The sequence below is a fragment of the Schistocerca americana genome, chromosome 1, assembly GCF_021461395.2.
Source record: "Schistocerca americana isolate TAMUIC-IGC-003095 chromosome 1, iqSchAmer2.1, whole genome shotgun sequence".
Lineage (NCBI taxonomy): Eukaryota > Metazoa > Arthropoda > Insecta > Orthoptera > Acrididae > Schistocerca > Schistocerca americana.
The window spans coordinates 296,725,923-296,739,859 of NC_060119.1; the positions used below are offsets into that span (position 1 = coordinate 296,725,923).

Here is a 13,937-nt window from a genome sequence, read left to right on the forward strand (position 1 = left end):
TAATCAGCATTGTGGGTAAAATCTTCTCAGGTATTGTTGAAAGCAAAGTGCGAGTATTAGCTGAGGACAAATTGGATGAAAATCAGTGTGGGTTTAGGCCTCTTAGAGGTTGTCAGGACCAGATCTTTAGCTTATGGCAAATAATGGAGAAGTGTTACAAGTGGAACAGGGAATTGTATCTATGCTTTATAGATCTAGAAAAGGCTGCAACCTGTCTCCACTGTTGTTCATATTATTTATGGATCATATGTTGAAAACAATAGACTGTCTGGGTGAGATTAAGATATGTGGACACAAAATAAGCAGTTTTGCATGTGCGGATGACTTAGTTGTGATGGCAGATTCGATTGAAAGTTTGCAAAGTAATGTTTCAGAGCTAGATCAGAAATGTAAGGACTATGGTATGAAGATTAGCATCTCCAAAACGAAAGTAATGTCAGTGGGAAAGAGATATAAACGGATTGAGTGCCAAATAGGAGGAACAAAGTTAGAACAGGTGGACTGTTTCAAGTACTTAGGATGCATATTCTCACAGGATGGCAACATAGTGAAAGAACTGGAAGTGAGGTGTAGCAAAGCTAATGCAGTGAGCGCTCAGCTACAATCTACTCTCTTCTGCAAGAAGGAAGTCAGTACCAAGACTAAATTATCTGTGCACCGTTCAATCTTTTGACCAACTTTGTTGTATGGGAGCGAAAGCTGGGTGGATTCAGGTTACCTTATCAATAAGGTTGAGGTTACGGATATGAAAGTAGCTAGGATGATTGCAGGCACTAGTAGATGTGAACAATGGCAGGAGGGTGTCCACAATGAGGAAATCAAATAAAAACTGGGAATGAACTCTATAGATGTAGCAGTCAGGGCGAACAGGCTTAGATGGTGGGGTCATATTACACGCATGGGAGAAGCAAGGTTACCCGAGAGACTCATGGGTTCAGCAGTAGAGGGTAGGAGTAGACCAAGGAGAAGGTACCTGGATTCGGTTAAAAATGATTTTGAAGTAATAGACGTAACATCAAAAGAGGCACCAATGTTAGCACTGAATAGGGGATCATGGAGGAATTTTATAAGGGGGACTATGCTCCAGACTGAACGCTGAAAGGCATAATCAGTCTTAAACGATGATGATGATAATGATGATGATGATGATGATTTTAGGATAGTAAGAAGACATTCTGTTTCTGCCACAAGGAATGCAAACATAAATTATGGTAACAATGAATGATTAATGGAAAATCTCATATAAAGATGTGAAACAAATACTAACAAAGAGATAGAGGGGCTGGCCAGTACTTACCTCAGCTCAGTACAGCCGATAGATACACAAAAAACAGAACCAAAAATTTACGTTCCTAGTTTTCGGAACAAATGTTCCTTCATCAGGGAGGAGAAGAGGGGAAAGAAAGGGAAGAAGGGAAAGTAGATTCAGTTACTCACAACAACAATGAATGGATAGAACAGTTACTACTCACAAGTAAAATATATTCATTTTTGAGGGAAGAAATATTGATAGTAGATGAGTTTGGATGATTAAGAAGTACTCTAGTGACTAACAATGATAGTAGATGTGCATCATAGTTAATTTCCATAGCTTGCTGCAATATGATATAGAACCTTTGGATAGGCAATGTCAGAATGTTCTGTGTGGATTACTGTTCTCTCCAATGTAAATTTGAGCTAAACATTGAATCTCAATACTTTTGTAAGCTACTGAACTTTGAAGTGCCACATGATATTAGATGGAAAGCCATAATTGAAAGTAAAGTAATGTGAATATATGTTACTGTAAAAGTAAGATGATTGGTAAATCCTAGAATTAACTGGTGAAACCTAAGACTGACCAACACGGTGTGTTAAAAGTTTGAAATTTCATACTATGTAGAGATTTCGAACTTTTACTAGGAGACAATGGTGAATCTTTGGATGTATTTACTTATAATTATCTTACTTTTACAGTAACATATACAAAAATACACCAATTTTCGATTGAATAATCTTACTATCTAACAGTTTTCTTTTAGTGCAATATAAAGTGTCTTTGTTACCAAATGTATTTTCATGTCATTGTCTTTGCATTTCCAAATGATGTCTTTGTTAGTGAGCAGTGACTGTGGGTGTTTATTGAGAGAAATGCTGTGATTACTGAGGGTGGGGGAACTGCTTGTCCACACCACTGCAGAACATAACTGAAAAATCAGGATACATTTTGCATGCTTATAAATTTGTGACATCAATACCTTACTCCCATAGATTTGTTCTCATTCAGTACCATACATGTCTTTAATTGTGTAGTAAACATTAGGCACGTAGTAAATACACTCCTGGAAATGGAAAAAAGAACACATTGACACCGGTGTGTCAGACCCACCATACTTGCTCCGGACACTGCGAGAGGGCTGTACAAGCAATGATCACACGCACGGCACAGCGGACACACCAGGAACCGCGGTGTTGGCCGTCGAATGGCGCTAGCTGCGCAGCATTTGTGCACCGCCGCCGTCAGTGTCAGCCAGTTTGCCGTGGCATACGGAGCTCCATCGCAGTCTTTAACACTGGTAGCATGCCGCGACAGCGTGGACGTGAACCGTATGTGCAGTTGACGGACTTTGAGCGAGGGCGTATAGTGGGCATGCGGGAGGCCGGGTGGACGTACCGCCGAATTGCTCAACACGTGGGGCGTGAGGTCTCCACAGTACATCGATGTTGTCACCAGTGGTCGGCGGAAGGTGCACGTGCCTGTCGACCTGGGACCGGACCGCAGCGACGCACGGATGCACGCCAAGACCGTAGGATCCTACGCAGTGCCGTAGGGGACCGCACCGCCACTTCCCAGCAAATTAGGGACACTGTTGCTCCTGGGGTATCGGCGAGGACCATTCGCAACCGTCTCCATGAAGCTGGGCTACGGTCCCGCACACCGTTAGGCCGTCTTCCGCTCACGCCCCAACATCGTGCAGCCTGCCTCCAGTGGTGTCGCGACAGGCGTGAATGGAGGGACGAATGGAGACTGTATTGGTTAATAAAAAAAAAAAATGGAGATGAGAGACCGTGAAAAAGGGAAAGAATGAAAGAAATGCAGATCGGACTTTGTATTACGGAAAAGCTATCGGACTTCGTTATTCGGAAAAGCTATTGTTGGGGTGGTCCTTGTGGCGTTTTTGAGCAAAAGTTAAACCAATTTTCACTACAAAAGTTATTGAAAAGAAACAGAGAATAACAGAATGTAACTGACAGGGGGAAATGGCGTAGCTTAGAGTTCATTCTTTACCAGGTTAACATGTCTTCTTTCGGGCGGCGTCCACGTCTTCAAAAATCTCCTTCATTTCAGCGTGAAAAAATCTGCTCCGAAATCTTGTAATAGTCCAGGGATCACTAATTTATACCAATTAAAATCATCTTGATACTGTATGCAATTTAATTCACTTTGCTACTTCCATCCACCGAATTTCTTAATAACTTCCACAATGTCTACACATTACAATCAGATCAAGATTAGCCATTAAGTTTTTACGTCAGCATCCGATCACGCCTGCCTTAAGCTACCGCTATCAAGAGACAAACAAAAAACGGATAGAAAACAAAAAAAGTGTTACCATTTTAGTATTTTCTCTGCCGTCGAGCGCTCATACCGCTGCGACGGGATATTTTTTATCTGAGGGAACGAGTGTAGTGCGGCGAAATTTAAAGCCCCGCTACAAGACGTGTCGTCTTCAGCGATGAGAGTCGCTTCTGCCTTGGTGCCAATGATGGTCGTATGCGTGTTTGGCGCCGTGCAGGTGAGCGCCACAATCAGGACTGCATACGACCAAGGCACACAGGGCCAACACCCGGCATCATGGTGTGGGGAGCAATCTCCTACACTGGCCGTACACCACTGGTGATCGTCGAGGGGACACTGAATAGTGCACGGTACATCCAAACCGTCATCGAACCCATCGTTCTACCATCCCTAGACCAGCAAGGGAACTTGCTGTTCCAACAGGACAATGCACGTCCGCATGTATCCCGTGCCGCCCAACGTGCTCTAGAAGGTGTAAGTCAACTACCCTGGCCAGCAAGATCTCCGGATCTGTCCCCCATTGAGCATGTTTGGGACTGGATGAAGCGTCGTCTCACGCGGTCTGCACGTCCAGCACGAACGCTGGTTCAACTGAGGCGCCAGGTGGAAATGGCATGGCAAGCCGTTCCACAGGACTACATCCAGCATCTCTACGATCGTCTCCATGGGAGAATAGCAGCCTGCATTGCTGCGAAAGGTGGATATGCACTGTACTAGTGCCGACATTGTGCATGCTCTGTTGCCTGTGTCTATGTGCCTGTGGTTCTGTCAGTGTGATCATGTGATGTATCTGACCCCAGGAATGTGTCAATAAAGTTTCCCCTTCCTGGGACAATGAATTCACGGTGTTCTTATTTCAATTTCCAGGAGTGTAGTTATGATTAATTTGTAGAGTGGCCATCGCCAAAACATCATATGACTAATATGTTGATGGATTTGTCTGATTAAATGGTCTGTATGTTGACTACTTTTATGTAATGTCTATTCACTTTGTTTTCTTCTGTTTTTCATGCTGTGTGGCTTCTCTGACAAATAATTTCATGCATGAAATTAATATTGGGAGAGAACAGTATCTTGGTATAAGTATAATTCTGTATCTGTAATTTAATTTAAACTAGTTGGCAAAATCAAACAGTGGAAAATCTAGGATGGAATAATGACAATATTGAGAAATATCCAGAAAAGTCAAGTAGAAATACTCAAATTCACATAAAATATAAATTCTGTAGTGTCCCTAAGCCTGTCAAAAATCTGTTCTTAATTTTAATTAAGACAAGAGTTATGTTAATTTTTTTGAAACATATGAAATTTTCCCCACTCATATGTTGAAAACTATTGATCTCACTGCAGCACTTTCGTTTGTTCATTACCAAAATACCTCACTCAGCTATGAATCATTTAAATTTTTCATATTGCATTACATTTCCTGTACACAAGCTTCTGAAAGCAGTGTTTTTATGCTGTTGTGTCAATACTTAACTTGTAACAAATGTGAAGTTTAAAGTCTCTTATCTCACAAAAAAAGTAAAAATTCTGAAATTTATGTGTATTATTGCTCTCATTTGGCAGCAGTATTTCTACATCAAAAATCTTTTCTAAATTTTAATTTTGGGCTGCTGTTATTGTTGGTTATTGAAATATGGGAAATTTTCATATCTGGAAAAGTTTCCTTCTTAAGGTTGCATGCCTTGAAAGTTATTATACACATGAAATAATTCTCAGTGTCTACAAAAAATGAAATATATTAAAAAAGCAATCTGACCTGCCAAAAGGAGATGGTGGGAGCTGCCTGAACACTATTCCTTAGTCTCAGAACAGAAAAGAGAAATTGATCAAAATAAATTCATGAGCACAGGATGTAATGGAAGTAAGAGGTTAATTAAAGAGCACTGTACACTAATCCAACAATGGGAAAACAGCCCTTAATTCAGAGTCAGTGGCACTACTGGTGTCACTGCTCGTACTGACAGATATTATCAAGTCTTTGATGCATGTTGTAACACTGCTTCATTATTCCTTGCTTCCTGTATCGCTCATTTCATGGGGTTCACTATCTTTTGCCAGTCTTCTGTTGTCAGTTTTTTAACTGCGTTCTTCAAAAAGCATTCCACTTCAGTCAACATAATTTTTTTAATTTTCTGTAGCGATATGATGTTTAACCTGAGCCCAAATCTGTTTGGTATTGCTTTGAAATGGCAATGGTGAGGAGACAACCTGAGCACTTTATGTTTGTGTTTTTATTTTGCTATTTCATCCACAGTGTAAACAGGGTTCTTTGGCATATGTTTTGACGCAAGTTCTAACAGTTCTGCCCTTGTCAAGTTCCTGTTAAACTGTATTTTATGTTTCACTAGCCAGCAAACAATGTTTATTCTTCTTCGTTGTCTTTGTGGGTACCTTATATTCTATAACTAAATGATTTGTAGCATTATCAGTAATATTTATAGAGCTTTTCATTAAGTTTTCAAGCACAGATTCTTCAGATCATTTCACAAAAGGTTGTGATTCATCACTTCGTTTTAGGCAGAGGTCTTGTTTGATCTGAATAACAGCAGACAGTTAGGAAAAGAACCTTTTGCAATTTCATCGTGTACTACTATTATTGTTTTTCTTACCAATCTGACCTGCCATACTACCACTGATGGTATTGTCTGTCCAACATTTTTTTTTTAAAAAACTGTGTCCTGCATTCACCCATGTTTCATTAAGCCAAATGATATTGTCAGCATTTGTCCCTGCTAATGCCCTAAGAAAGTGGCATCACCAGGTTATCCCCTGCTACGAAGGTAGCTTGTACCTTTTTGAGTATTGGTTACTCCTTTTTTGAATAATATGCATATATCTGGCAACAAATCACATCTTCTTGTGACTTTCTTCTCAAGGTGTCTCTTCTTTCCATGAGACACCAATTTAGATGACTCCCCTGATTCTTTGTGACTTTCTCCTTACAGAGTCTTATCACTGAGCATTCTTTGATTTGTAGACAGCTGCAGTTTGTTCCACCATTTGATCCTACGGAGCAGAAGACGCTCCTGTATCCCTACCACTCTCAAAATATTCCCTTGAGTAACACATGAATTCATGCAACTGACTGTGTATAATCATGACATGTCTGCTACTTTTTGAAAGTCTCTCAGTGGTGTGAAACTGTGGTATGCCTCTCTTGCCATTACTTACATTACACATCACAAGGCAAGAGTCACCTAAATCTCTCACTACGATGCCTCATTGAGGACTGGCTGGCACAATATGTGGGATAGAAAAACACAGCAGAAGTGGAAACACAATGGGAGCTGACAGTGCCACTGCAAGCACAGGTATCATTGGTGTATAGATGATGGAAGCTGTGCAGTCAAGTGACAACTAGTTTCAATCAGATTATAAACTGTTTGAGTTGCCTCAGTGGTTACGATAATGGCCTCATAGTAAAAGTCTAGAAATGGGTCAGTGTCAGCCACGGTGCTTTTCCTCTATGACACATGGGTTGCTAATGAATCAGTTTTGCACAGCCAGTGGGTGGATAGTTTTAAGTTACCAGTGAGAGGTGAGACAAGAGGCACCTTATTTCAAGTGCTAATATTGAACTATTCAGTTTTCTTCACAGATTATTTGTGGTTTCCTTAAAATATGGGCACAGTAGCCTTGACAGATTTTTAATATTTGTTTGAAATGTATGTTATGGCAACAAACTGTTTTGCAACGTAATCAGCACTCTAAGTTAGGTTTAAAAGATATCAGTTTGGTTGTGAACTGGTGAAACCAACAACTGTTCTGTGGATTTTATTTATTTATTTTACAGCAAGATATACTAGGTAGACAGATACTGTTGAATCACTCAGTTTTCAAACATAAAGTAGAGAAACATGGTAATTACTAAGGAAGTTGGATGGAAACAAAAATAAAGTAAACTACAACACCCATACATCAGCTAATAGATTTATGTCACATTTACTGTACACAGCAAGAACATCAAGGCTTAAAACTCATACAAAATACATCAGATTCAAACTTCCATTGCTCAAAATGAACAGCAATGAACAATCTGAGTTTTCAAGAAATTTCTCTATACCTGAAATCTCTGTTGTTCTTAAGGTACTGATAATGATGGAATCCACCCAGAATTTATTCTGCTCAATGGGAACTACACAAAAAGATGGCTGATGGATTTCTTCCCTGACATTATGATATCTGGTTCAATCCTACAAAAAATGAAGCAGTCAAAAATCATAGCAATACTAAGACCCTGCAAGGCATCAGACCAGCCTAAGAACTATCGCCCTGTTGCTTTATTGAGCGCTATATGTAAGTTCCTTGAAAGAATTCTGTACGAACAGATTAGTGCAGCGAGCTTGCAGAACCTACCTAAGAGCAAGCTGGATTCCAACCAGGAAGGAGCTGCGCTGACCAGGTCTTATCTTTAACGAGAGTTATTGAAGTAGCATACCAAACAAAGTAGAAAACATCAGTTCCTTTTGTTGATCTGAGTGCAGCATATGACACAGTCTGGAGACATGGACTGCTTTATAAATTATTATTACTTGAATTATGCAGACAGACAACAAAACTTAGCTGGAAGGACATTTACAGTAACTACAGGAAGAGACACTAGCTGTCAAAGAGCATTGAGTAATGTCTTACCATGGGAAACTGCCCTTTCTCCTCTTTTGTTTAATTTATGTGTATCGGATATTCCTCCAATCCCAACTCCTGATATCAAATGAAAGAGCATGGTACTGCTGATAACACTGACCTCCCAATGTTGAACGATGTAGATTAAGATTGAGGCATCCCACTCTAGGACTCTCACAGACACTGAATTCATTACCATTGATAAATGGAAATGTTGCTGGAAACAGAATTGCCCCACACAATGCCTGAAACTGTCTTGCATCCAAAATGAATTCTCTGGATTCAACAAGCCTCAGGCAATTTGGAGTACCCTGAACAGCATCTGAATGGGCCATGGAAGATGTGCAGACACTCACCTCAGTTGGGGCGAATCTTCATCACCATTGTGAGACTGTGGTGTAGAATGATAGACATTTCAGTCGCTTCAACACAACTTCTGACTGATAGAAGTTCCTTATTCCTCCTTCTGCACTCAAATTGTGAAGTGCTGGTGTTTCTATTTTCACAGCAGCAGATTGACGTGATCAGTGTCAACTTTGATATTGTGGTCACAGCAGCAGCATACTTAGTATGCGCGCTCTCTGTACAATATAGGCAACCTACACACATGTCATTGGCATAGAACAGATACTTTTATGTATTATCATTGTATTTTTGTTGGGGAAGTATGCTGTGTTAACTGCCTTTTCTTGAGAGCTATTTATAATCTTTGTTTGGTGCACATATTGATTATGAGGTACATGAATTGCTACTAAATGAATTACACAGTGCACCTGAAACTGTAAGACCAATGAAGAACAATTTATTCTTATTTGAAAAATATAAGTTCTCATTATATATTATTAATTTTTTTTGAAGGTCCAAAAATGAGAGTGCAGACGATAATGTGAAGATAGTGGCAGTGGATTTGCAGTCAATGGCCCCAATTCCTGGTGTTATCTGCATACGGGGTGACATAACAGAAACCAATACAGCAGAAAGAATAATAAAAGAGTTTGATGGATGTCCAGCAGATCTCGTCATTTGTGATGGTGCACCAGATGGTATGTGTAGTGTTGCTACATGTTTATGTTTGAGTCTGAAATACATTTGTAATCTACTGGAATATCTTAATATTTTACTTTGAAGTTTATTTTAGATAGAAAGCTGCCCCTCACATTTTTAATTGCTTATGTTTATATCCAGTTACACAACTCTGGCTAGTTTGCTCTCAAGTGCCAGGACTAATATGTTTCACCGTGTTCAAAGTAGAGTTCTGTAGGTGTTGTAATTATCTCTCCATGCATTGTGTGCTCGCAATTTCTTCGATGGTCTGGTGTTTCCATCTCTGCTTCCACAAGACAACAGTTCTTGTTCTCTAGGGATGTTATTAATGAAAGAAGCTAATTTTTTAGAGGAAAAAATTACCTGATTAATTAATTATTAATTCTGTGAGATGACTGGACATCAGTTTCAGAAGGATTTTTTCTGGTTGACTCTCATCATTTTCAGGTGTGCAGCAAAAAGAGTAAAAACAATACCTATACCATTAATGGTTATAACCTACAAACAAATCTAAATTTAACCACCATGTTTGGTTTTTGTAAGAATATATGATAATTTTTGTGTTTGGAGCAAAATGTGTCATTACAAGTGAGGAGAAAAAACTTTCCAGAGTATGGAAAGCTCCATAAAACACTTTTTTTTTGTGTCAACACATGGTAAAGGGTTTAATTATATAATCTTAAAGATAGGTAAATACTTTGTTGGAGTTAATTGTAGTTGATATGCTATACAATATTGTAAAAGCTGTTTCCAACAGTCAACATGCTTTAAACTGTTATTGAAAGCATGGCTGATTTCAGGATCTTATGACTTCATATGGGATAATAATAACAATAAGCTCCTCCTTCTGAATTAATGTTTTAGGCTTTTGTAACTTTCAGTCTACTTCTGTGTGACAATGGGAATAAAATGTCTCCAGACATATTTTTTTTTTTATGAGTGGTCAGAGTAGTTACCTCAGGTCCATGTCAGTAGTTCATTTCTACAACTCCTCAAGGTCTATCTAAGTTATAATCCTCTACATCGTTAATGGGAAAGAAATTAAACAATGGAAAATCCAGGGTAGAATAATGACAATATTATGAAAAAGATAGATTGATACTCAACATCTAGTAAAGATACTGAATCGCAGACAGGCACAACAAATAGACGGCTAAGCAAACACACACACACACACACACACACACACACACACACACACACAAAACCAATGTGTCTAGCCAGCTCATTTGTTTAGCAGTCTTTTTGTTGTACCTGTCTTTGACTCAGCATCTCCACCATATGATGAGTAACAATCTAGCCATCTCATAATGAAAAAGAAGTGACCTAAGAAATTATCTTTGGATAGTTGTGGTTTTTTCCTCACCTCCTTTTATATTGTGGTCTTACAGACTAAAAGAGAAACTTTTGTGTCCTTTTTTTTGTGTTCGCTATAACTGTGAACTAAATTATTTTCCATTTGAGTATGACCTTTTTCCAAAAGATTCGATAATTTATGTTTTAATATAAAAATAAAAACAATCACATTTTGACAAAATAATCCTCCCCACGCCACCAAGAGTGTCTTTCCGCCGTCCACTTAACCTCCGTAACCTCTTGTTTCATCCCTATGAAATCCCCAAACCACCTTCCCTACCCTCTGGCTTCTACCCTTGTAACTGCCCCTGGTGTAAAACCTGTCCCGTGCACCCTCCCACCACCACCTACTCCAGTCCTGTAACCCGGAAGGTGTACACGATCAAAGGCAGAGCCACATGTGAAAGCACCCACGTAATTTACCAACTGACCTGCCTACACTGTGAAGCTTTGTATGTGGGAATGACCAGTAACAAACTGTCTATTCGCATGAACGGACACAGGCAGACAGTGTTTGTTGGTAATGAGGATCATCCCGTGGCTAAACATACCTTGGTGCACGGCCAGCACATCTTGGCACAGTGTTACACCGTCCGGGTTATCTTGATACTTCCCACTGACACCAACCTATCAGAATTCCGGAGATGGAAACTTGCCCTTCAATATATCCTCTCTTCCCGTTATCCACCAGGCCTCAACCTCCGCTAATTTCAAGTTGCCGCCGCTCATCCCTCACCTGTCATTCAACATCATCTTTGCCTCTGTACTTCCGCCTCGACTGACATCTCTGCCCAAAATCTTTGCCTTTACACATGTCTGCTTGTGTCTGTATATGTGCTGATAGATGTGTGTGTGTGTGTGTGTGTGTGTGTGTGTGTGTGTGTGTGTGTGTGTGTGTGGGCGTGCGCGCGAGTGTATACCTGTCCCTTTTCCTCCCTTTTCCCCCTAAGGTAAGTCTTTCCACTCCCGGGCCTGGAATGACTCCTTACCCTCTCCCTTAAAACCCACATCCTCTCGTCTTTCCCTCTCCTTCCCTCTTTCCTGATGAAGCAACCGTGGGTGGCGAAAGCTTGAAATTTGTGTGTGTGTGTTTGTGTTTGTTATTGTCTCTATCAACATACCAACATTATCTGTATCACCAAGATTAATCAACACTTTGCCCTTACATCTTTTCTAATACTGATTTCTGTGCACATAGTTGAGTCCACTTTCATTTGCATATAACAATTCCATTGTTATTTACGAATTTGGTTACAATAGTTTATGGTTTACTACGCTGTAGGGCTTTCTCCCAGTTGCCTTTCACTGATTTATTCGCAAAGTTGACAGCTATTTCTCCCCCACTCCTCCACTTGTTTATATGTAATTCTTTCACATGCGTTTACATCTCTTTAATTGCCAAGCTAAGTAGTTTACGTTTTCTTTTATGACTTTAGCTTCCTGTTTACCCAATTTTAGAAATTTCATCTGTTTTTTTCTTTTTTTCTTTTCCGGTTTTTTTTAGTATCATATAGATCATCCACTCATTACCTCTTATTAACCATTATCTGTTTTCACGATTTTCATATGAATTTTTCTGATTTTTTTCTAAATTTAGTCTTTGCTTTTCTCCCGTTTTTCTATATTTTATCCAACCATTTTTGCCACTCCCGCAATTTCTAACACTTCAAACTCTCCTCTCTTGCACAGATGAATCCTATTTCATATTACGAGGTGCATTCAATTTCTAAGGCCTCCGATTTTTTTTCTCCGGACTGGAAAGAGATAGAAAAATGCGCATTGTTTTAAAATGAGGCCGCGTTCATTGTCAATACGTCCCAGAGATGGCAGCACCATACGGCAGATGGATTTTACCGCCAGCGGCGAGAATGAGAACTGTTTTAAATACTTAAAATGGCGACGTTTTCCTTACTTGAACAGCGTGCAATCATTAGTTTTCTGAATTTGCTTGGTGAGAAACCAATTGAAATTCATCGACAGTTGAAGGAGACATGTGGTGATGGAGTTATGGATGTGTCAAAAGCGCGTTCGTGGGTGCGACAGTTTAATTAAGGCAGAACGTCGTGCGACAACAAACCGAAACAACCTCGGGCTCGCACAAGCCGGTCTGGCGACATGATCGAGAAAGTGGAGAGAATTGTTTTAGGGGATCGCCGAATGACTGTTGAACAGATCGCCTCCAGAGTTGGCATTTCTGTGGGTTCTGTGCACACAATCCTGTATGACGACCTGAAAATGCGTAAAGTGTCATCCAGATGGGTGCCACGAATGCTGACAGACGACCACATGGCTGCCCGTGTGGCATGTTGCCAAGCAATGTTGACGGCATGTTGCCAAGCAATGTTGACGCGCAACGACAGCATGAATGGGACTTTCTTTTCGTCGGTTGTGACAATGGATGAGGTGTGGATGCCATTTTTCAATCCAGAAACAAAGCACCAGTCAGATTCACCGCCACCAAAAAATTTCGGGTAACCGCCAGTGCTGAAAAAATGATGGTATCCAGGTTCTGAGACAGCGAGGGCGTAATCCTTACCCATTGCGTTCCAAAGGACACTATGGTAACAGGTGCATCCTACGAAAATGTTTTGAAGAACAAATTCCTTCCTGCACTGCAACAAAAACGTCCGGGAAGGGCTGCGCGTGTGCTGTTTCACCAAGACAATGCACCCGCACATCGAGCTAACGTTACGCAACAGTTTCTTCATGGTAACAACTTTGAAGTGATTCTTCATGCTGCCTACTCACCTGACCTGGCTCCTAGTGACTTTTGGCTTTTTCCAACAATGATAGACACTCTCCGTGGCCGCACATTCACCAGCCGTACTGCTATTGCCTCAGCGATTTTCCAGTGGTCAAAACAGACTCCTAAAGAAGCCTTCGCCGCTGCCATGGAATCATGGCGTCAGCGCTGTGAAAAATGTATACGTCTGCAGGGCGATTACGTCGAGAAGTGAGCCAGTTTCATCGATTTCGGGTGAGTAGTTAATTAGAAAAAAAATCGGAGGCCTTAGAACTTGAATGCACCTCATATGTCCGTTGTTTTCAAAAATTTTTTGCCACTCCAGAAGGAGCCACTGTCTCTGATAGCTTGCCTAATTATAATTAATGTTTTGTACCCATGCTAACTTTAAAAAAGTGTCTCCAGAAATCACGTTCCTCTTCTGGTATAGTCTTTCAGAATGTGTGATTTTGGCTGTAGTTTACAGTTTACAAGACAAAATGTAATGCATTAATTAAGAATGAACATTCTCTCTGTGGGAAGTGCATTATGTAATAAGATTTCAGATTAATGCTGTGTACTGGAATGCGAATAAAACGTAAATCTGCACACAAATCCTTGTTGCAA

The 13,937-nt window shown here is 40.2% G+C and overlaps 1 protein-coding gene across 6 annotated transcripts in view; it reads left to right on the forward strand.

Annotated features, from left to right (window-relative positions):
* Positions 1-13,937, forward strand: part of LOC124595185 (putative tRNA (cytidine(32)/guanosine(34)-2'-O)-methyltransferase) — a 77,221-nt gene that overhangs the window by 36,256 nt on the left and 27,028 nt on the right. For all 6 annotated transcript variants that reach the window (XR_006978184.1, XM_047133807.1, XM_047133846.1 and 3 more), the window contains one exon: positions 9,047-9,231. Coding sequence is in view for 5 of the 6 variants with exons in the window: in XM_047133807.1 (XP_046989763.1) it covers positions 9,047-9,231 (185 nt within the window). In the remaining variant the exon portion in view is untranslated. The remainder of the gene's footprint in view (positions 1-9,046; positions 9,232-13,937) is intronic.